General features: G+C 40.3%; 1 protein-coding gene across 1 annotated transcript in view; it reads left to right on the forward strand.

Annotated features, from left to right (window-relative positions):
• LOC307049561 (putative phospholipid-transporting ATPase IM) overlaps window positions 1-23,073 on the forward strand; it is a gene marked incomplete at both ends in the record, with an annotated part of 93,319 nt that extends 70,246 nt beyond the window's left edge. Inside the window, 5 exons of the mRNA XM_079699118.1 lie at window positions 3,828-3,911; window positions 12,068-12,313; window positions 18,046-18,184; window positions 20,987-21,117; window positions 22,705-23,073. Of these exons, the coding sequence (XP_079555244.1) occupies window positions 3,828-3,911; window positions 12,068-12,313; window positions 18,046-18,184; window positions 20,987-21,117; window positions 22,705-23,073 (969 nt within the window). The remainder of the gene's footprint in view (window positions 1-3,827; window positions 3,912-12,067; window positions 12,314-18,045; window positions 18,185-20,986; window positions 21,118-22,704) is intronic.
• Between the last annotated feature and the right edge of the window lie 1,441 nt (window positions 23,074-24,514).

Genomic DNA, 24,514 nt, shown 5'->3' on the forward strand with positions numbered 1-24,514 from the left:
CTTGCTTTTCATTATTCTGTAGAATTCTGTGATATCAATATACTACAGTGCCTTTCTACATTCCACTCCTGATGGATGTTTCTGGTTTGGGACTGTTATAACCAGTTCTGGTATGAGCATTTTCATATGTCTCCTGGTACATGAAGGCAGACATTCTGAACATATATCTCTAGGAATAGATTTGTTGGACACCTTTGCTCATCCAAAGGAAGAGAGAGAGGCTGAGCAAACAGGAGTCCAGAAGATAGGAGTTGGTGTCTGGGACTCTGTTAACACTCTACTCTGGGCTGGGACCCTGGAGGTTTGCACTGCTCTGAGCCATGTGCCTTGAGGATGTTGGTGATCTACAGGAGGCAACTGTGAAGCTCAGGATCCTCTCTTTTAATCATTTCCTGAGACTAGAGGGAAAAGGTTCAATGCCTGTCAAGGGTAGAGATCCTGTTAAAATACTTCCCACTCTGGACTGGGACCCAAGGGCAGCCTCCTGGCAATAGGGTCACAGGTAGGACAGCCGGGTGGTACAGAAAACATCAGGCCTTCATCCCAACCTCAGCAGCTGATAGAAGGAGATAAACACAGTCTCTGGAGAAAGAAAACATCATCCTACGCCTTGAAGTGGTTCTTAAATTCTTATCCTCTCCTGTATCTTGACAGGTATTCCCCACTAGTTAGTTCATTGAAGCTTTGATGAAGATACTATTTTTCCTTAGCTTTTTTTGTTATCTTCAGTGGGGAGTTTGGTATGAATCAGTTGTTACTGATGGCACATGCCCCTATCTTATATGCATACCATAAACCCAGGCTTGTTTCAGATACCTCTGCTAAAATATCCTGGGGTTTCCAGGGAGTGCTGTCAAACTTTTCTGGTCTATTCTCATGGTTGCCTGATACTCCAGGCTATTGCCCTGCCCTTCTGTAGGTTCTCTCTTGCCACATTGAGTCTAAGATCCTCTGGGTCGCTGCTGCTGTCTGTACTACTTTGCTCCAAGCATAAACATAGACTGTGGTATGCTAGAGCTGGCCCATATTGGTTCCTAAGAACTGATTGTTAAATTCTTAGGATTTACGTGAGCCAGTGGTTAAACACAGCTGTTATTAAAAATTAAATTATATAAACTTACAATTTAAATAAATTATATGAAACACAAAGTTCATGAATACTCAAAACTCATCCCTTTTAAATTAGCTTACCATATTTTGCTGATTATGCTCTTGAGGTTATTTCTATCTGTTGGATCTGTGTGGTGGAAATACTATATACAATGGCATGCTATGGCACATCGCTTCGCAACTCAGTGATATGACTGCTTGAACAGTCATGGGAAAATATTTACACCATGGAAATTGGTCAGTGCTACAAATCAGGGCTTTTTCTTTCTTTTTAAGAGCTAGTTGTTAAACACTTAGCACATCTCCGGACATAGGCCCCCCTTTCAAATGCTCACAGCGGAGTCAGAGTCGAACAGAGTTTAGCAGGCCTCAAAGAATAACAACAGGGAATTACTATTCAGAGAACTTAAAAACTGGTTACTAGAATGGTTATTCTGAGTCACAAGCATAGGCCTCTTGGTGGTAGTTACTAATGTTGCCGCTTTGCCTAAATCCTGTCTCAGCTGTTTATTGGTGGTTGAATTCAACTTTCCTGCCTTGTCGTTTAGCCTACCCTCAAAGAGAATGACATTGAGCAGGTCTTTCCTATGTCGATTCCAGGCCTCAGCTCTCTGAGACACACAGAGAGTAAAATAATTTCCTTCCTTCCCTCATCTACCCCACTCCTCTTTTATGTTCTCTTTTTTTTTTTTTTTTTTTTTGCCCTAAGAATGAACTCTCCTTGAGATGACTGACAGTGGGAATGTCTGTGCTCTTTACTTCTTACCATGGGTCTAACCTGGCTCAGAATACAATAATCACCATTTTTTCATAGTGTCTGGTTTATTCAGTATTGAATAAAGCCACCTGTGGAGCTTCAACAGAACAGTCCAGATTGAGATTTGGCCTTTGAACACTGGCCTTCACTTCCCCTTTCCTTGAACAAGTATACACCCATCTCAAGAATAAACAATAATGCTAAGACATAGAGTAGTCCAAATCCAGATTTAGCAATAAAGACACCAAAATATTTTGTCTTCAATATAATGTACATGTACAGGACATGATTTAAAGGATTGCCTTACCTATATAACTGTGTAGAACCTACCTTTAGTTTCTCTGTCTGGAACATTTGCACTTAAGATTCCTCATTGCTTTCAGAATTGCCCTAAGAATAAAATATGCTTCAGAATGTATTCAAAATCTAGCACTTCTCCCTGCTGATCACCTGATCCAGCCCCCTTCATCTTTCATCTGGACCACTGCAGTGGCCTCCTAATTGGTTTCCCAACTTCCACAATTGCCCCTCTTCAGTCTATTCTCAGCACAGCATCCAGAGTGCTCAGGTTAAAATACAAATCGGATCAGGATGTTTCTTTGCTCAAAATCCTCTAATGTCTTCTCATTTGACTTAGGGAACAAGCCATGGTTACCTCCATAGGATCCTCCTCTTTATTTCTTTGACATCATTATACTCCCTGTAGGTCACCCTGCTCCAGCCAGATGGACTGTCTTGCTGACCTCTGAACATACCAGATGCATACCTGATGCCTCAGGGATTTTTCATGCACTCTACTTGCAGTATGAAATTTTCCTGTCCCAGAAAGCTGCAAATTTCGATTCTTTATTTCCTTCAGATTTTTTCTCAAATATTACTTCTTAGTGAGACCTTCTCCAATCACCTTATCACAATTACAGCCCTCCTATATTTCCTATCCCCTTTTCCACCCTAGTACTGATTACCATCTCACTCATTCACTCACCAACTGTATATATATATATATATATCTATATATATATATATATATCTTCATTATTGTATAAACTGTCTGTTTCCTGACACCATTACAAGGCATATTTCATATGGAATTTTTATCTGATTGTATCATGTTCAAATACCATTGCCTAGAACCTGGTACCTGGCACATAGTGGTTTCTTAATAAATATTGAATGAATGAATGAATGTATGACAGAGTGGTAGAACAGACATTAGTTAGGATCTGGAGACCTAGGTTTTAATTTTTGCCTTTGCCTGTGATAAGCTCTATAACACTTATTACATTCTGTTTCTATATCTCTAGGTACTTATTAATACAATGGGGATATAATGACTGTTTCACATGCCTCATTGACTTTTAGTGAGACTCATGCAGGGAAGTGCTCTCTATAGGTGTGAAGGGATATTTTTATTGTCTTATTTATACCCACTGTAGTGAGCAGCTAGTTCCAGGTCCACCTTGCTTTAAACCACTCCCAAGAAAAAGCTCTCCATTTGAACAGAGGGTGGGGCTGACAGGTTCTTTTCCGTATCTCCCTCTGAAGATGTTAGCGGATCCTTGCTTATTGTTTAGATCAGGTAATTGGACTTACTATAAGCCATTAAAAACCTAAAGAATGAAATAACCCACCACAGGGGCCAGGGCCTTGTGTGTGTCCAGCATTGTTTTATGTGTTCTGCATGTATGATAACCTTTCATCCACCCCCACTGCAACTCTGCGAGTGAGAGTATGGCTTCATTTTAGAGATGAAGAAATTGGAGTTTAGAAAGATCTAGTACCCCACTAAAGCAGTGGAGCTGATAAGAGACAGAGCCTGGGGAGAACTCATGTCTGTCTGACTCTAACACCAAACTCCCGTCCAACTCAGGAAATTGAGATAGTCAGTCCAAGAGCCTAAAAGTGAATATTCTCACACCTGTGGATGATGTTTCTCACTGATGTGTTCATTTCTTTTCAGACTGTCTATGACCAGTGGTTCATTACCCTTTTTAACATTGTCTACACATCACTGCCTGTTTTAGCCATGGGGATTTTTGACCAGGTATGTGTTTTTCTCTGCCTTTATAACGTATTTTGCTCTGTTGATGCCTTTTAGTTGCTTTTAGCTTCTAAGTAGAAGACACAAATCATAGAAAGAGTCCTAGGAATGCAGTTGTTTTAATAGGTATTGCATGGCTCAAAAACCCTTCCAGATCTCCCACCTCCACCAAAAGATCCTCTGATCAGAGCTTGATTACTATCCTCTTAAAGATTCACACCCTACATTATTTCTCTAAAGGCTCTGAGACATCCTGCAAGAAACAGTCTCTTTAATTTCATTGTAGCCCAGCATTCCCCAAACTCATAGAACGTTTACTTATTTATTTTTCATGTAGAACTGATCAGTATGCCTCAGAACTAGTACCTGTGGTTCACACACCAGGGAATACTGTATTAGCCTCTGAAAGTGCAGAGAACCATGCAGTGATACGTAGAAAATCATGGAGCTGGGTTGGAGTGCAGAGAGCTAGCATCTGTGGTGAGACTGTCCAGCACAGCCCAGAGCAGGAACTCCAGGCCAGAGGAACACCCTGCCAATGGGAGAGGAAGACACGGAGCCCCACAGCCATGGAGAGAGAAAGTGAGCAGTTTTCTTTGGTTTAGCTCCACATGCTTGAGGGGAGAGAAGGGAGGGAATCATTTATAAAATGGTAGATCCTTGGCACACTCAGACCCTTGGAGGGTACTTCCTGGGTGGGGACAAAGTCTGGCTGCCTATGGGGAAGTGAAAGGCTAGCCAGAGGAGCTTCCATGGCACAGAGTGTATTGTTTAAAAAAAATTTTTGAAGTATTTTTAAAGAGACCAGATTTTCTCCAGGCTGTTGTTAGATCCATTTGCTAGGCCTCATTTTCTGGCCCAAAGCCATCTATTGCAAAATATAAATCTTCGCATTATGAGCTCACTCTACTCTCCCATTCTGAGGCTTTGTAGTCAGTTGTAAGCCTCACTTCTTGTATGTAAAAAGGGCAGTTTGTGAACAACATATTTTGTGAAATTCTACAAAAAGTAATGAACTCTTGAAGACCTTAGATGTAAGGGATTAAGCTCATTCATTTCTAAGTGTCCATGTTTACAGTTGTTCCTTTCCTTGGTACTTTGTAGCTGCCCAGAATGTGGGGTAAAGTATTAAATATAAAGCAATTTCTGGGAAAAGATGGTTATTGTGCAATTTGAAAAAATATATAATAAGGGGAGAATTCAAGATGGTGTTATAGGAAGATCCTGAACTCACCTCTTCCTATGGACACAGTGGGTCTACAGCTACAGAAGGTAAAATTTTCTCTTAAAAAACCCTAAAGCCTGGCTGAAGAAAACCACATGGAAGAGGAGAGGCTGGCACACAATGTCACCATAAACCCCACCCCTGCCCTCAGCATGACAGTCCTCAACAGGGAGAAAACTCAAAACCTGAAGCTTCTCCCTTAGGAGTGAAGGGTGTGCACCCCACATTGGGCACCTTAACATTTAAGACCTGCACCTGCACCTGAGAGATGAACCTCCTAAAACCAATGAGGCTCATGTCCCAAGACCCACAAGACTGAAGCAATCTAAGAAATGGCTCTGAATGAGCCCGTGTGCTCAGACCCACTTGCTCCTTGGGCCCAGCTCAGAGGCAGCAGATCATGCCCAGTGATGGAGGCTCACCAGCTTATATTAAATCATCAGCCTGGGGGAAGGCATCTTATTGAACACACACATCTAGGAGCCCGCTGGAACACACTCCAGGGACAGAGATTGGTGGGCGCCATCCTTGTACTCTCCCTTTGCCATACTCCAGAGCACCAGTATCTCCTGAAAGGGAGCTGTTACATGTGGCTGGTGCCTCTATTTTTGTGGCTGCCGTCCAGGGGACACCTCTTGACTGCTTGGCTCTGGAGGCCAGGGGAACTTGCATTCCTGGTCCCATGGGACTATAGTAATCGGCGTTACCCAGAAAGGAGCTCATATTCCTATCTGGTGTCCTGATTTTTACGGCTGCTGCCAGGGAACACTTCTACATCATCTGGCTCTGGTGGCCAGTGGGGCTTACACTCGTGGGTCTCACAGGATTGTAACCAGTGGAGAGAGAGTTATTAAATATCTACCACCCCTCCCGGGGCAGAGCAAGAGGCAACAGACTCAGGAGCTCAGTCTTTCTGTGAAGGAGGCCTATTAGCTAATCATTATAGCTGAGGCCTGAGGGGCAGCCGTCTAATTAAACATGCATCTAGGGGCTGACTGTCATCCTTTCCAGAGACCTCAGAGGGCAGGCAGTATCTTCATGCTCTCCCTATGCCACATTCTAGAGCTCCAGTGTCTCCTGGAGAGGAGCTTCACATGTGTCTGGTGCCCTGGTTCTTGTAGCTGCTGCCCAGGGGACACCACTTGATCACCTGGCTCTTGTGGCTGGGGGCTTGCGTTCCTGGGTCCCATGAAACAGTAGCAAATGAGGAGTTGGTTCTTGGCAGGCTACCCCCAGGGCACTGCACAGACAGCAGACTGAAACACACTCCCAGTCTTTCTGGAAAAAGGAACTCTTTGTTTGTCCTGGAGCTTCAGCCTGAGGGGCGGGCTTCAGGTTTGACACACTCCTAGTGGCTGAGGAAGCTGCTCTCAAGGAATGTAAGCTGTGATGCCATCTTGGTCTGCTCCCTCTGCCTTGCTCCAGCTTTCTGCGATCTCCCAAAAAAGAGCTTATGCATTAATCTGGAGCCCTGCCTTTTGTGACTGCTGCATAGGGAACCTCCTAGATTGCCTGGTTCTCGTGGCCAGCGAGGCTCATTCTTTCAGTCCCACAGGTATATGTTTGCATGGTTTTAAAAACTGCTGCTTGAGGGTCTAGATTCCAATCAGCCTGAATCTAGGTGCTGTCATCTGACCCTGACACTGACATGTCTTGGCACATTCTCAACTACTGAGAGCTGTTAAAAATATAATAGGCTGTTTGAACAAGCATGAAGGTTTCAGAGACAACAAAGAGCTGGGGCAGGGTTGAACAATAAGGTTTATCTCCTACATGAGGCCACTCTTGGAGACAGGGAGAAGTGTTTGTTTTGTCAGCTGTATGAAAACAAACACAGAGAGTCAAACAAAATGAAGAAACAGAGAAAAGCAATGATCTTAGAAGATCTTAAAGAGGGAGAAGAATGCATGAACACAATAACTTCAACAAAAAGATGAAAAATATAAGAAAATACCAAATAGAAGTCATAGAGCTGAAGAATACAAGAGCTGAACTGATTAATACACTACAGGGGTTCAACAACAGACTAGATGAAACATGAGGAAGGATCAGTCAACTTGAAGACAGGAACTCACCCAATCAGAGCAGCAAAAAGAAAAAGGATGAAAATAAGTGAAGACAGCTTAAGGAACTTACAGGACAACATCAAACAGACCAACATTCACATTATATGGGTCTCAGAGGGGAAGAGAGAGAGAACGGAGCAGAAATCGTATTTGTAGAAATAATGACTGAAAACCTCCCCAACCTGGGAAGGAAACAGACATCCAGACCCAGGAAGCTCAGAGAGTTCCAAATAAGATGAATCCAAAGAGACCCACAGAAAAACACTTTGTAATCAAACTGTCAAAAGTTAAAGACAAAGAAATAATATTAAAAGCAGCAAGAGAAAAACAACTTATTATATACAAGGCAACCCCCATAAGACTATCAGCAGATTTTTTTCAGCAGAAACTTTGCAGGCCAAAAGGGAGTGACATGATATATTCAAAGTTGAAAGGTAGAACTTTCACCAAGAATATTCTACCTGGCAAGGTTATCATTCAGAATTGAAGGAGAGAGAAAGAGCTTTTCCGACAAGCAAAAGATAGAGGAATTCATCACTACTAAGCCAGCTTTATGAGAAATGTTAAAGGGGCTTCTTTGATCTGAAAAGAAAGGTGCTAATTAGTAACAAGAAAACATGTGAAGGAATAAATCTCAGTCAAAAGGTTTGAACAACACAGTTTTGAACTGTGTGGGTACACAATCCACAGTTGGGTGAATCCACAGATGTGGAACCATGAATATGGAGGGCCGACCATAACGTTATATTCAGATTTTTGACTGTGTGAGCATTGTTGCCCTTAACCCTGTGTTGTTCAAGGGTCAACTGTATATAGTAAAGGTAGTGGTTTAATCACTTATAAAGCTAGTATGAATATTAAAAGACAAAAGTAGTAAAGATAACTATGATTATAATAATTAGTTAAGTAATACACAAGATAAAAATGTAAAATGTGATATCAAAAACATAAAATGTGGGGGGAGAGTAAAAATGTTGAGCTTTAGAATGGAATCAAACTTAAGCAGTTATCAACTTAAATAGACTATTATAGATATGGTTTTATTTATAAGCCTTGTATTACCACAAAGCAAAAACCTATAGTAAATACACAAAATATAAAGAAATATAAGCATATCACTAAAGAAAGTCATCAAACCACAAAGGAAGAGAGCAAGAGAAGAAGAAAGGAACAGAAAGGAATTACAAAAATAGCCAGAAAACAATTAACAAAATGGCAATCAGTACCTACCTATCAATAATTACTTTAAATGTAAATGAACTAAATTCTTTAATCAAAACAAATAGAGTGGTTGAATGGATTAAAAAAAAAAAAAAACCCAAGACCCATCCATATGCAGCCTCCAAGAGACTCAGTTTAGATGCAGACGCACAGAAACTGAAAGTGAGGGGCTGGAAAAAGATATTCCATGCAAATGGAAACCAAAAGAAAGCTGGAGTGGCTATATTTATATAAGACTAAATAGACTTTAAAACAAAGGCTAATAAGAGACAAAGATGGGCATTACATAATGATAAAGGAATCAATCCAACAATAGAATATAACATTTGTAAATATTTACACACTCAACATAGGAGCACCTAAGTATATAAAACAAATGTTAACAGACATAACGTGAGAAATAGACAGCAGTACAATAATAGAAGGGACTTGAATACTCACTTAGATCAATGGATAGATCATTCAGGCAGAAAATCGATATAGAAACTTTGGCCTTAAATGATATGTTATACCAGATACATCCAATGTATATATAGAATATTCCCTCCAAAAGCAACAAAATGTAAATTCTTCTCAAGTGCACATGGAACATTTTAAAGGACAGATCATATGTTAAGCCACAAAAAAGTTTTAATAAATTTAAGAGATTGAAATCATCTCAAGCATCTTTCTAACCACAGTGGTATAAAACTAGAAATTAATTACATGAAGAAAACTGGAAAATTCACATATATGTAGGGATTAAGTGACATGCTACTGAACACCAATGGGTCAAAGAAGAAATCAAAAAGGAAATTCAAAAAAACCTGAGACAAATTAAAATGGAAATATAACATACCAAAATTTGTGGGATACAGTAAAAGCAGTTTTAAGAGGGAAGTTCATAGTAATAAATGCCTACCTCAAGAAACAAGAAACGTCTCAGATAAACAACCTACCTTTATACCTCAAGGAACTAGAAAAAGAAGAACAAACGAAGCCCAAAGTACACCTCAAGGAACTACAAAAAGAAGAACAAAGCCCAAAGTTAGTAGAAGGAAGGAAATAACAAAGATTAGAGCAGAAATAAATGAAACAGAGACTAAGAAAACAATAGAGAAGGTCAGTGAAACTGAGAGCTGGTTCCTTGAAAAGATAAACAAAATTGACAAACCTCTAGGTAAACTCACCAAGAAAAGAAGAGAGAGGACTCAAATAAATAAAATCAGAAATAAAAGAGGAGATATTACAACTGACCACAGAAATACAAGGATCATAAGAGACTAATATGAACAGATATACACCAACAAATTGGACAACTTAAAGAAATGGATAAATTCCTAGAAACATACATCGTACCAAGACTGAACTATGATTAAGTATAAACTCTGAACAGAATGGAAAACAGTATGGAGGTTCCTCAAAAAATTAATAATAGAACTACCAAGTGATCCAGCAATTCCACTTCTGGGTACTTACCCGAAGAAAGCGAAAACACTAATTTGAAAAGATATATGCACTCCTATGTTCACTGCAGTATTATTTATAATAAATAAGATATGGAAACAACCTAAGGGCTAAGAGATATAGAGAAAAAATATACAGTTGATCCTTGAAACAAGAGAAGGCGTAGGGGTCCCCCTCACCTTGGCCCCCATCCCCATGCAGTCAAAAATCCTCCTATAGTTATACAGTTGGCCCTCCACATCCATGATTCTGCATCTGCAGTTTCAACCAACAGTGGATCACATAGTACATATTTATTGAAAAATTCTGTGTGTAAGTGAACCTGCTCACTTCAATCCCATGTTGTTCAAGAGTCAACTGTGTGTATAGTAAGGCCCCTTATTGCCATCAAGTTGAGTGTATACCCCTATCCTTTCCTGCTTTGTCAACTCTGGCGCTTAAACTGATCTCCAGATCATGGGATGCTATGCTGGAAGGCCTCAATGACCGTCTATGGGTCTGCTCATTTAATTTAATTAATTAATTTATTTATTAATTTATTTATTTATTTTTTTTTTGGCGGTACGTGGGCCTCTCACTGTTGTGGTCTCTCCCGTTGCGGAGCACAGGCTCCGGACGCACAGGCCCAGCGGCCATGGCTCACGGGCCCAGCCGCTCCGCGGCATGTGGGATCTTCCCAGACCGGGGCACAAACCCGTGTCCCCTGCATCGGCAGGCGGACTCTCAACCACTGCACCACCAGGGAAGCCCAATGTGTCTGCTCATTTTATAAGGAGGAAACCAAAACTCAGAAATTCAGGTTACTTTCCTAAAGTCACATGGCCAATATGTGACAGAACTCAACCTAGCAGTAGGCCACTTGACTCTGAGATTGCAACACTATTACTGTTGTTACTATTACTATCATCATTCTTTTGTTATTATTTATAGAAGCATCTGTTTTTTTAATTACAAGAACTGTGGTAAGAGCTCTGCTGAATACATACCCATTTCATCATGACAGTGATCCTGTGAGGGAGATGCTGTCGTTTATACTCCTGGAGATGAGGAAACTGAGGCTCACACAGCTTAAGTGACGGGTCCAAGACTACACCCCTGCTAAGCAGCAGAGCTGGGGTTTGAACTCAGGATTGTCTGGCTTCAAAGCCTGTGTATATAACCTTATCAGTCACTGGACTGGGGAAAGAAACACCCACTAGCATCTCAGAACGGGACTTCCCAAAGAGACTGTATCAGTGTTCTTCATGGGACTCCATTTGGCAAGGCCCGGGTCATCTTACAAGCAGGAAGGGGAACTTGGTCTGCTCCCAGAGTTCATGCCTATGTTGCTCCCTCTTTGCCTGCTTCACCGTACCCATGATCCTGTGATGTTGCCAGTGGTCAGTCCTTGCCATACTTTTTGGCTGGGGTGTTTGGCTATGGTGCTCACAGTGTGGTCATCAGCATTGCTTTGGAGCTTGTTGGAAATGCAGTCTCAGGCCCCACCCCAAACCTACTGAATTATAATCTGTACCCCAGGTTATTAGTGTGTACATGAGTTTGAGAAGCACAGCTTTAGTTTCTCCCAGGACTCTGTTGGGCCCAGACATGACTCCTTCTCATTCCGTCTAAATTCTTTGTCCTGAACACCTGGTAACTGCCCGTGGAATCCTCCCTGGGTAGAACACTCACCTCTTCAGGCTCAGCTCCCTTCCACTTGGAATCCCACATTCAGTTCCCCCTTTCCCAGTTCCCTTTCTCCTGCTCAGGCTTCCCCCAAAGTTGGGAACTCAGGTTGGCCAATTCTGACTCTGCAGCTCTCTGCTGACATCCCCTGGTCACTACCACTCACTGCGTTGGCAATTAACCCCTGGGGCCCACTGGCTGCACAGGATGTACTAGAATTCTGGGAGCATGAATGCAGCTGCAGGAGAGTACAGGAAAAAAACTTCAATTTGAAGCCAAATATCTGTGTGCAATCAAGTTCTGGTTCTGCCATAAGAGCTGTGTGGCCTCTCATGAATCTCTCTTGGAGATTCAAGTTCCCTATATAAAATAGGGATCATTTTATTATCCTTTGGGTTACTGTGGGAATGAAAACAAAATAATGACTAGTGTATATTAGGGCATGCTTAGATATGCATGTGCTATTTCTGGAGATAGGAAATTCAGGGTATCTCTAAATTCTCAAGCCTCTTCCACTGAAGTAACTCTGTTGACAGGATGTTAATGACCAGAATAGCATGGATTGTCCCCAGCTCTACAAACCTGGACAGCTGAATCTACTTTTTAACAAGCATAAATTTTTCATCTGCATGGCACATGGAATCTACACCTCATTAGCCCTTTTCTTCATCCCGTATGGGGCCTTTTACAACGTGGCTGGAGAAGATGGACAGCACATTGCAGACTACCAGTCTTTTGCAGTGACCATGGCCACATCTTTGGTCATTGTGGTCAGTGTGCAGGTAACCTACTGGTGAAAATATCTTAACTTGATGTCTTTACACCTTTTAAAATTCTGTTTCATTTACTGACAGTAATTTTAAAGGAATACTGGGGTTTTCTTTTTAACTACACATTTTGAGATTAAAACAGGAAGCTTTAACATAAATTTCCAGATGTAGGAGATTAGCATTGGATGTCTATAACCTCCATGTTAGTGGAAACCTCACAATGAATCAATCACTTCTTGGGACTGCATGTTGTATGTGAAGAGAAATGATTATACTACTACTTCCTCCTTGTGCTGTCTTCTTGGAAGAAAATTTTTCCAATGATAACAGAAACTTTCCCATGACTTCTATAAGACTACATTTCTGTGGAATTATCAAGAGGTTCAATTCTATGTATGTGGCACATCCGAATCTCAAATTCATAGTTTTCCTGGTAAGAATGAGTTTTTAAAAATTCATTTTATTGGGCTTCCCTGGTGGCGCAGTGGTTGGGAGTCTGCCTGCTAATGCGGGGGACACGAGTTCGGGCCCTGGTCTGGGAGGATCCCGTGTGCCGCGGGGCGGCTGGGCCCGTGAGCCACAATTACTGAGCCTGCGCGTCTGGAGCCTGTGCTCCGCAGCAGGAGAGGCCACGACAGTGAGAGGCCCGCGCACCGCGATGAGGAGTGGCCCCCGCTTGCCACAACTAGAGAAGGCCCTTGCACAGAAACGAAGACCCAACACAGCCAAAAAATAAAAATAAAAAAATAAATTAAAAGAAGGCTCAACAGTAAAAAAAAAAAAAAAAAAAAATTCATTTTATTGAAGTATAGTTGATTTACAATGTTGTGTTTCTGGTATACAGCAAAGTGATTCTGTTATACATAAATATATTCTTTTTCATATTTTTTTAAACATCTTTATTGGAGTATAATTGCTTTACAATGGTGTGTTAGTTTCTGCTTTATAACAAAGTGAATCAGTTATACATATCATATACTTTTCCATTATGGTTTATCACAGGATATTGAATGTAGTTTCCTGTGCTATATAGTAGGACCTTGTTCTTTATTCATTCTGTATATAATACAGTAAGTCCCCTACATACAAACGAGTTCCGTTCCGAGAGTGCGTTCGGTTCGTAAGTCCAGTTTGTTCCTAAGTCCAACAAAGTTAGCCTAGGTACCCAACTAACATAACGGCTATATAGTACTGTACTGTATTAGGTTTATAATACTTTTCACGCAAATAATACATAAGAAACAAACACAAAAATAAAACATTTTTAATCTTATAATACGGTACCTTGAAAAGTACAGTAGTACAGTACAACAGCTGGCATACAGGGGCTGGCATCCAGTGAACAGGCGAGAAGAGTTACTGACTCGAGGAGGGAGAGGAGGTGGGAGGTGGTAGAGCTGAAGGATCGTCAGCAATAGGAGACGGAGGACAAGCTGCAATTTCACTCACGCCTGACGTTGATGGCACAGGTTCTGTTTCCTTGCTGGATTCAATCTATCTACCCTCTTGAAAAAACGATCCAGTGATGTCTGGGTAGTAGCTCTTTTTTTCTAGTCATAGATGACATGGTAGCACTGGACTGCATTCTGAATGACCGCTGCAACCTTAATGTACCATTCTACATTCAGGTCCTGTGCCTCAAAAACTAACAGTGCCACCTCAAATAAAAAACAACCCCTTGCCATTTCCTGCATCGTGAATCTCTTTGGTTCTTCAGTTACTTCTTCTTCCTCTTGACTCTCTTCATCCTTTCTCTGGGCCTCCAATTCCATCAGGTCTTCATTAGTCAGCTCCTCGTGTTGCACAGCAAGGAGTTCAATGAAGTCGTCCTCTTGCAGATCTAGCTTGAAATAAAGATACTGTACTACTGTACTCCATACAGTACTATACAGTAAAGTACACAAGAGCACAACCAGTTGTAGAGGATGCGCACACGTGACAATGTACGCCAGACACATGAACTAACTTACGTGATTGGACTTGTGAACGCACGTTTGCATCTTTGAAAGTTCGCAACTTGAAGGTTCGTATGAAGGGGACTTACTGTCGTTTGCGTCTGCTAATATCAAACTCTTAATCTATCCCTCTCCCAACCCCCCTCCTCCTTGGCAACCACAAGTCTGATCTCTATGTCTGTGAGTCTGTTTTGTAAATAAGTTCATTTGTGTCATATTTTAGATTTGACATATAGTGATAGCATATGGTATTTGTCTTCCTCTTTCTGACTTACTTCACTTAGTATGATCATCTCTAGGTCCATCCATGTTGCTAGAAATGGCATTATTTCATTCTTTTAAATGACTGAGTAGTATTTCACTGTGGGGGTGTACACACACACACACACACACACACACACACATCTTCTTTATTCATTCATCTGTCAATGGATACTTGGTGTTGATGGACACTTGCTTCCATGACCTGGCTGTTGTAAACAGTGCTGCTATGAACACTGGGGTACATGTATCTTTTCAAATTACAGTTTTGTCCAGATACATGCCCAGGAGTGGGATTGCTGGATTATATGACAAGTCTAGTTTTAATTTTTTGAGGAACCTCCCTAATATTTTCCGTAGTGGCTGCACCAATTTACATTTCCATCTGGTAAGAATGATTTTTGATGATCCATTGATCCTCTTCGGGCATCTTGAGTTTGTTTCTATTTCCTCTTTTATGCAAATGGTGGACAATACCATTAGATATTGAGTTAGAATTTACAAAAGCTTTCCAATCCATTAAAGTCTGTACCTCTGGGTGGATACATTAAGCCATGTGACCCCTGTTTTTTGTCTTTTTTTGTGTGTGCTTTTTTTTGGGGGGGGTGTTTTTTTGAGGGGAAAGTATAAATCAAGGGCTTAATTTTTATAGAGTTTGAATTGCCTGTGGTGAGTCCTTTTTCTATCCTATAAACAATGTGTTTTACAAATCTTAGCCTCTTATATCCAATGAAAGATCTTGTTAAACCCCAGACTTTCTCTTCATGACTCAATAAATATTTAATAGTTTGAATGAATCAGATGTAAATATACTGCATTTAAATGGCATCTCTGCCATGCCTTGGTCCATCTAAGTGAGTATCATTAAGTTCAAACCAAAGCCATCTAGCACTTGACATCTTGCAAGTCCAAAATTCAGTCAGACAGGTAGCATCCAAAATCAGAACCAGATTTCTCCACTGAAAGAGGAGTTCTGTTTGTCTGTTTCACAACTAAATAAAGCATATGGGTGCTTTGTGAACTCTCCATGCCTAGTTCCCCTGTGTTCAATTCTGTAGCAGAGGAGGAGATAATGGAGTGACTTGGAAGCCTCTAACACAGCTAAGGCACCATCATGAAATCATGGCTTCAATCAGACACTGCTGTCCTTAACACACAGAATAAGTTTCAGGAATTTTGTGAATAAGCTCATTTTGAGAGCAGCATTAACATCTTTTCCTCTCTGTCTAAGCTTGAGTAATTTCTGCAGAAGGGGTACATAGATGTTATACTTTTGAGTTCAAATCTTTCTTTATCTTTACTAAATGATATATTGGATGGGCATAAGATTCTTAAATCAGAGCATTTTTCTTTAGGAACTTTGTAAATGATTTTCCACTACATCCATTTCAGTGTAGCAGTTTGATATTAAGTTGATTCTCTTTCCTTTGTAAATAATATCTTCTGTGTCTAGAAGCTTATGTTCTGTATCCTTCGACTTCACAAATGTCACCAGAACATAACTTCTTTCATTGATTTTCCTAGAATTTACAGTACCCTCCCAATCTGAAAATCTTTGCTGTTTGTTATCCCAGAGCAGTTTTCTCTGTCATTTCTTTGATTGCTACTTCTCTCTTTCTTTCTTTTCCTCTTTCTACGATGCCATTATTTCTTATATTGGGCCCATGGATATGACATCTATGGATTTGCCATCCACGTCTCATATCTTTTTGCACATGGTTCCCATTTCTTCAAGTTTTTGCCCAGTTATGAAATACTGTTTCCATTTGTTTTTCCCAGAATATTAATTCAATTCTCATCAGTGACTATTATTGTTTGGTTTCTCTACTGGATTTTAAAATTCAGAAATAATGCTTTTATTTCTTCCAGAATTTTTTACTATGATCTAATTGCATCTCCTTAAGAGTTCTTATTACTTTTTTTGTTGTTGTTATAGTGCTTGTCTGTCTTTCCCATTAGTTCTGCCTCAACAGGAGCCACCTGTTCTTGTTTTTTTTTCAATTGCGTCCTCTTAAATTGGTTGTGATTTTTCTTTGCCTACTCATACCCACACAGGTCAGGCCCCTGGTGTCTCTTAATGGTGATGAACTGACAGGTGGTGAAAGGTACAGCTGCAGATTTTGGTCTAATGTCTCGACAAATGAACTGGAAAGCCAGCATCTCTTTGCTGAGGCATGGAAAGCAGGGCTGTCTGTTCTCAGGCCTCTTGAGGGAAGTAAAGCCTGTCCCTTTAGCACCCCTGCAGTTTCATCAAGGCTGCCAGCATTCTTTTTATGGGGCATCATTTTAAAGGACAGTAAACGTCACGTGGGAAGGGGAAGTATGTCTCCATGTGCAGAGAGGAATCTGTTTACTATGTAGGTAGAGCCCCCTCAGGCAGGCAATAAATCTGTGGCCTTGCTTCAGACTGTGCTAGAAATGCAAACCTTCGCTTGGACCATTTGGTGCCTCTGATATGCAAATAAGGATGCTAGAACCTACTTTTTTTTTCTCTGAGAACTCAAGTGTTCATATTCACCAGTGGCTGTCTTGGTTTCCCCATAACAGGTTACTCTTTTGCAGCTGCGCTGCCATAACAAGTTATTGGAAGGGAGAAGGGCTTGTGAGCATGTTCCCAGATCACCATGAACCCCAGCTTCTGAATTTTACGCCAAAAGTGGATTAAGAATTTTTCTTTGCTATTATTTGAATAACTTAAGAGAAATGATAACCAAAATGAATTAGAATATTGATGTAAACAGATTATACCTGTGTCAAAATGGTCATATAAAAATCTATGTACAGATTTTTTTTTTCGGTTTTTTTTTAAATTAATTAATTAATTTATTTTTGGGACTGTGTTGGGTCTTCATTGCTGCGTGTGTGCTTTCTCTAGTTGCGGTTAGCAGGGGCTACTCTTCCTTGCAGTGTGCGGGCTTCTCATTGTGGTGGCTTCTCTTGTTGCGGAGCATGGGTTCTAGGTGCACAGGCTTCAGTAGTTGTGGCTCAAGGGCTCTAGAGCTCAGGCTCAGTAGTTGTGGTGCACAGGCTTAGTTGCTCTGCGGCATGTGGGATCTTCCCACCCCAGGGCTCGAACCCGTGTCCCTTGCATTGGCAGGTGGATTCTTAACCACTGTGCCACCAGGAAAGCCCTATGTACAGATTTTTAAATGTTGCACTTGCTCACTGTGAAAAATAGTTTTCCAATAGAAAAATTTTGAGAGCAATTTGGAAAGTAGCTTTGAAATTAGAAACCATTCTGCTTTCTTATTTCTCACTTAAAAGAAGTTTAACATTTTATTTCCTGATTTTTGATTCAATGTTGCTAGATATAATGGCTTGCAGATATAAGTCTTAAAGTCAGTTGTCTACCAGGAATGTCACATTAGTCCCCTGTGTTGTGCAGAAAGTGGTAAGGCCTATGGTTGGCTGGAAACTAGACATGTGCCACTGTCTTCTCACAGAACAGTTCTGAGGAAACATTACTCAGTAAAATGATGCTCTTTTAATCCTCAACAATCTCCCCTTTGTGTTTGACTTTATTTACAGATAGCCTTGGATACCAGTTACTGGACTGTCATTAATCATGTCTTCATCTGGGGCAGCATTGCCACTTATTTCTCCATTTTATTTACCATGCACAGTAATGGCCTCTTTGGCATCTTCCCAAGCCAGTTTCCATTTGTTGGTAAGTGAGTCCTACTATTTGCTGGGGCCTAGTGTCAAGTTGTCATTTATTTGTCTTTGTAATTTATTTTCTTTTTTTTTTTTGGTGGGATTAGGGATGACCAATAATTCTGTCTCTAGGAATTGATTGAGCCAGACATCTGAGGGCTTACAGGCTTGAAGTGAGCTCCAAAAGGTTAGGTTTTGCTGTCCCTACTAGATGCAGAATCACTGAGATAGCTGCTTACAGGTTCCTAACAGCCCAGATGCAGTAGACTGTCCCTTTCCAAATAACAGGCATAGGACATATAGATCAGGGATACCTGAAAACCTGTGAAGTTCATGTATGATAGAGGGAAGAGAAAGAAATGCCAGGCTTTCCCTTTTATGCCACATTATCACCAATATTTCTGCCTAAGTTTACCTGTGGAACTTATTTGCATTTAGAAAAGAAATAATGTGTAATTTAGAGCCTTTTAAAAATTGCTGGACATAGTCCATGAGTGGCACCAAGAATAGGCTCTTTGTTCAGTAGCCAGTGTTCAAGTGTCATCTCTGCCACTTATAAGCTGTGTGACCTTAGGCAAGTTTCTTTTCCTTTTCATGGCTTAATGTCTTCAGTTCTAAACTTGGGTATGTTAATAGTTCCTACTTTTATAGGAAATTGGTGAGGGCTAAATGACATAATGCATATGAAATGCTTAGCATGTAGCCTGGTACATAATACTTTTTTAGTAAATGTTAGCCATGATGATGATGAAGATGGTGATTAAAGCAAATGTGGCTTGATTACTGGTTGGGGACATCGAACAGCAGATGGGTAGCAAAAGACCTCCTAAAATCCCTTAAACCCCTGAGATTCTATGATTCTACAAAGAGTATATATCTGGTCTATCTTTGGAGTATACTATCATTGCACTCCACATTTCAAAATGATTCCCAGCAAGGGCCACTGAGCTTTATTTACACAGTGGGGCTATTAATAGACTTTTAAAGAAGTTTTGTAATCTCTAGTGTGTGTGAAATAAGTTGGTAACAGGGATGTTTCTGAGTTCATCCCAGCAAACTGTGGAAAAGAGAGATACATAGTGACAACCTACTTGAGCTCGATTAGGCAAGACAGATTTGCATCCACTAGTTGGGAAATCCAGTCTAGAAAAATAATTCTTAGAAGACTGATTCATGTAGAAAGCAAAATAAGAGCAATTATAAGGTTATACATTTCCAAAGGCACCTGAAATTGCAATTCCATTTAAATGCATGTATATGCTTAAGAGTACTGTATTCAATTTTTGCCTTCCTCTGTGTGTACATGGAAATCTTTAAATTGTCCCTCTCTTACTTAACATGTAATGTTAATCCTTTATTTATCAAAAGATTCCAACCATGTATAAACATGATGGTTGTGAATAAGAATAAACATATTAGGAAAAAGAGAGCCATTTAAACTACTTTTAAGTTTTTTCTTTTCTTTATGGTTGCCAAATCTGAAAGTTCAGTGCATTAACCAGAAGTCCTAAGACAGCATTCAAACATGCATAATGAGACTGGAATGCCTCAACTGGAGAAAGTAGTTTGTGTGGGGACCACTCTCTAAGCACATGCCATTCCAGGAATTAATTACTGGGTTCCAATGAGATTTTTCAAAACTTAAATCAACATTGAGGTTTAAGAAAATTTTTTTTTCCTTAGTAGCCAGCAGCAAGCAGGAGTGTGGTTTTAAAGTGATGCTTGTTTTTCCAGCCATGCCTGGGGGTACTGAGCTTCAGGGAGCTCAAAAAGACATTTAATTTACTGAGTCAAATTTGTTTCTGCCCAGGCAAATGGAATCAAGTGCTCTTTGGTAGGCAGAGTCTATCCTCCTAAGACAGAAAATGCAGACATTCCAATAAGGAGCCAAGCATCACACCCAAAGCCCATTAAAATTGTGTTAACTATAGCACTGGGAGGGGGAACCTGGATAATTGGAGGTACCATATGCCTAGAAAACCAACAGGAACAACAGTTCACAAGTAGGGTTGACATCTTCCATATAGTTTGTCTGCCTGCCTTACTGACCCTTATTGCTTTGTTTAAACAAACATCCCAGTATACAAGGTGTGAGTATAAAATAAGAAAACTGGCTCCAGACTTGGAAATGAGTTTCACTACTCTATTGAACTAGAATATTGAATGGCTGAATCAGTGGTTTCCCAGTGTGGAGAATGCTCTTTTCACAAACCCAGGAGCATCTCGGATCTCCTTGGAACCTTGAGTACTTCATAACCGAGTGAACACTAGAGAGATTGGTAAGTCCCTTTGAGGCAGGTTTTTGGGGGCTGTTGCCTGAATTTAAAAGGTTGACCCTGTAGTAGATACAGCTCAACTTTTATGACATAGCCAGTTGAGAAGACCAGTATTTGTGATTGTACCTGCATCCAGAACATACATTGTGTAGTTTTGATATGATAGTTTTGTTTGAATCCATAAGGGTAAATGTGCCTTTAAAAATAATGGCTGCTTTGTAGTTGAGGGATTTTGAGGCTGGATGAGAGAATTCTGCTTCATGAGTGAAGCTGGACTGAGCCTGGATCAGAGAATGCTTGGCTCTGGCTGGCAGTCCCCTAGTGATCAGGCCATGAAGCAGTTCCCAAGGGTGATCTTACCATTCTTGCACTTTTATCACCACTGAGCATATGATATACTGGGGAAGATACCCAGTGGTTCTCCTAGGTAGTCCAAAAGTCCCTTTCAAAAAAGACCTTATGGGAATAGACAAAAAACCAATTAATTCAATAATTCTGTTCTACTTATAATCACAGTGTTTATTTTTCTTTAATAATAGGAAATGCACGACATTCCTTGACCCAGAAGTGCATCTGGCTTGTTATTCTCTTAACGATAGTGGCTTCAGTTATGCCTGTGGTGGCATTCAGATTTTTGAAGGTGGATTTATTCCCAACCCTGAGTGATCAGGTATGTTGTAGTGCTGCTGGGTACTTGAGGGGTTGGTTCTTTGCTCTTGGAATCATGTCCTCTGCCTGATTAGAAGTCCAGAGAAGAGCTAATGAACTTCCCATCAGCAAACACCTACAGGTGCATGGCATCACATCACAGTAGCTGGAACTGCCCACAACTGAACATATTAGCCCTGGGAGTGCCACTGAAGATAACTGTCTACACTAAATGTGGGTGGGGAGTCATAAATTACAAGTTAAATTGGATATTTTTAAAAGTTGACTTTTAAAAAACAAGCTTGCTGGCAGCATTTTGGACATTTGCTCCAAGGCAAAGGCAAGCTAGAGGGAAAGTTACTGACTTGGGGAAAGTAAAGCGTACAGTAAAAGAAAGACAAGCAAAGTATGAGGTGAAGGGGCTCTAAATTTCTGTAGAAATATAGTAGCAGATTGTTAAACATGGGAGAGAGGTTACTTTCTGAACAGATTAAGAAAGGGAACAGCAACATGATAGCTGGATTGGAAAATATACTGTTAGAAGAAAAACAAACAGAAAGAACAGATTCTAGAAATACCTAAGTCAAGGGATTGACAGAACATATTTCAGTATTTTATGGACAGAGGAGTATAAGCAACACAATATCAAATTAGGTCAGGACCCATATAGATGAGAAAAGGAGAAAGAGGAGATGCATTTGTAGCTATGTCTTGAGAAGGGGGAAATATTGAGGGGGTGAGTGACCAGGCTGATGATGCTGAGAAGAACTGAGGTAGAAATTCCCTTATCATGAAATCCTTCATGTTCTGGGGCCAAAGTACAAAGAAATTTCTTCTGAAATGATCCGTGGATTCCCCTCTTATGTTTGTCCTTTCCCTTTGGCTCTGTGAGCTCATTCTGCTGTAAACTCAGAAAATGATGGATGAGCTGAAGGAAGATGATGCTCATTTCTTCCTATGTTTATACACATCATGATTTTCTGCTTAATGGCTTTCTCCCGACATGAAAGTCAGAAGCCAAGCAATCGATCAGCTCACCTAAAGAACAAGGTGCTGAGCACCAAACCTTGGATCTCTTCCTCCTCAACGTTATAGCGAAATGAAAGAAATGCTAGAAACACACCCAAACAATGTTGAGCTCTTCAAAAGACCACAAAAAACCCCCAAACAAATCAAAACACTGAAAATCCCATGGTACTTCGACCTACCACAAGAGTTTGAAATTTTGTGACTCTCATTTTCTTAATTTTCTCTTAGTCCAGTTACTAATGACTACTGGATCCTGAGAACCTCTAAAAGAGAGAGGAAAGACTTATTTGGGGCATATGGATCTGTAAATTTTTATACTGACTGTACTTGGCCGGTGCACATTAGAAAATCTTTCTGTACAAAAGTATGTTCCTGTTCACTTAAGGTGGATGTATGAGATGGGGACAATAATGAAATTTGTCTTAACACTTCTTGTTTGCTTAATAGTCTCTCAGTAGAGTCAAAAACTAACCAGTATCCAGTGTAATCTTTTGGGTAGAAAATTGCTTGGCTTTTAGGTGAAAAACTTGATTTTGCAGTGAACTTGAGTACTTGGTTATCATTGATGTTGTTTTTACAGAAAAGGCTTTCACTTCACAAAGTGGCCAACTGTGTGGAGTCTATCATGTGGATGCTTCATCTCACTCTGGGTCTCCTTTGTCTCCAGATCCGCCAGTGGCAGAAGGCTCAAAAGAAGGCAAGACCCCTGCGTAGCCGAAAGCCTCAGACTCGGAGATCAAGCTCGAGAAGATCTGGATATGCTTTTGCTCACCAAGAGGGCTATGGAGAGCTTATCACATCTGGAAAAAATATGCGAGCTAAAAATCCACCCCCGACATCAGGGTTGGAAAAGACACTGTATAATAGCACTAGCTGGATTGAAAATTTATGTAAGAAAACCACAGACACAGTGAGCAGCTTTAGCCAGGATAAAACAGTGAAACTGTGAGTCAAGATGAATTTGAGCCACACAGTTATCTTTTCACTTTGGCTGGAGCTGAAATTAACTGGCTCCAGAGTTTAAGATCAGGGGCTAGGGGTGGGGCAGATGGCCTCGCTTAACCTAAATCTGTATCAGACAGTGGCCAGTGCCATCCAACAGAGATGTGCTCTACTGAAAACCAGGTCAGAGGTCACTGTCCAATTCATGAGTTGGTGGACAAAACCCTCACAATACCAGCACAGGTTTTTTTTAATCAACCTAGATACCAATCGATCTGTACTTTAGAATCTTATTTATGGAGAAACACTTGTAAATCTGCATATACAGAGAATGGGTCTTCAGGTGAATAAAAGGGTGCATTCACAAGGTATATATCCCAGCTGAAAAGCATCCTTGTGACAGATTAACACTTATATGTAAGATCAGCCTTTCCCAAGATACACTTTTAAGATTTAAAAGGTACACATTTTACACTAAGGTGCTTCCAGACTTACAGCAGCTTGTCACTGTCCAGTCTTGATCCCTACCTGTGTGTTCAGCCAGGAAAACAAATCACCTTCATGCCCGAAGATTAGAAAAACATGTTGGTATTCCACATTTTTCTACTAGTCTAGAGATAAAGTAGACTGAACATCTTTACAGTGGAATAGGCTGACAATTTGGTCAAATATATTCAAAAAATTATCAGGGACATGTTCATGAAATGTCAAAGAGAGACTCTGGAAAGTATTCTAAATACTTTTCAATGACTTTTATAACAACTTCAGTAGTTATTTTCTCTGCCTCATCTAGAGCTATTAATGGACTCAGCAAAGCACTGGAATTTCACACTTTGATACTATTCCATGTAATGTATGTGCAGATACTTTCAACATCTCCAGTTTTAAAAAGTTCAGATTTGAAACCAAAGAAATTAATAAACAATCTTTTAAATTACTTATTTAAATATGCAGGTTTAGGTCATTCAGAGTTAGTTGGTTTTGATATTCAGCTGTCATTTATAATTCAAACACATGAGGTTGAGTTTTTGGAGATGTTCCAGTCCAAATTTGAGTCCATATGTGAGTCATCAATATAGTCTCTGTAAAAGAATTCATGCATATTTGTGTTCAAACTCCAGTTCTGTCACTTCTTACCTCTGTAAGCTTGGGCAGGTAATGTGCTTCCTCTGAGACTCAGTTTCTTCCTCTGTAAAATGAGGATATACTACCTACCTCATGTGGTTGTTCGAGGATTGTCAAAGCACAAATTCTTAAGTCATTGAAAACATAATTCTCATGTGAATAGATGATGAGTTAAGTGCCATTTAACTCAATCAGAATACAAGAGCAAATGTGAAGAACTGGAATTTAAGTAATCAGTGGAAAAGGCATTGATGAAATGAGATTGCAAAGTAAGATCTAAAACTGGTTAGTATTCTAAAGGGAAATAACCTTGGAGGTATTTT

Source organism: Hyperoodon ampullatus, assembly GCF_949752795.1.
Source record: "Hyperoodon ampullatus genome assembly, chromosome: 3".
Classification (NCBI taxonomy): Eukaryota; Metazoa; Chordata; class Mammalia; order Artiodactyla; family Ziphiidae; genus Hyperoodon; species Hyperoodon ampullatus.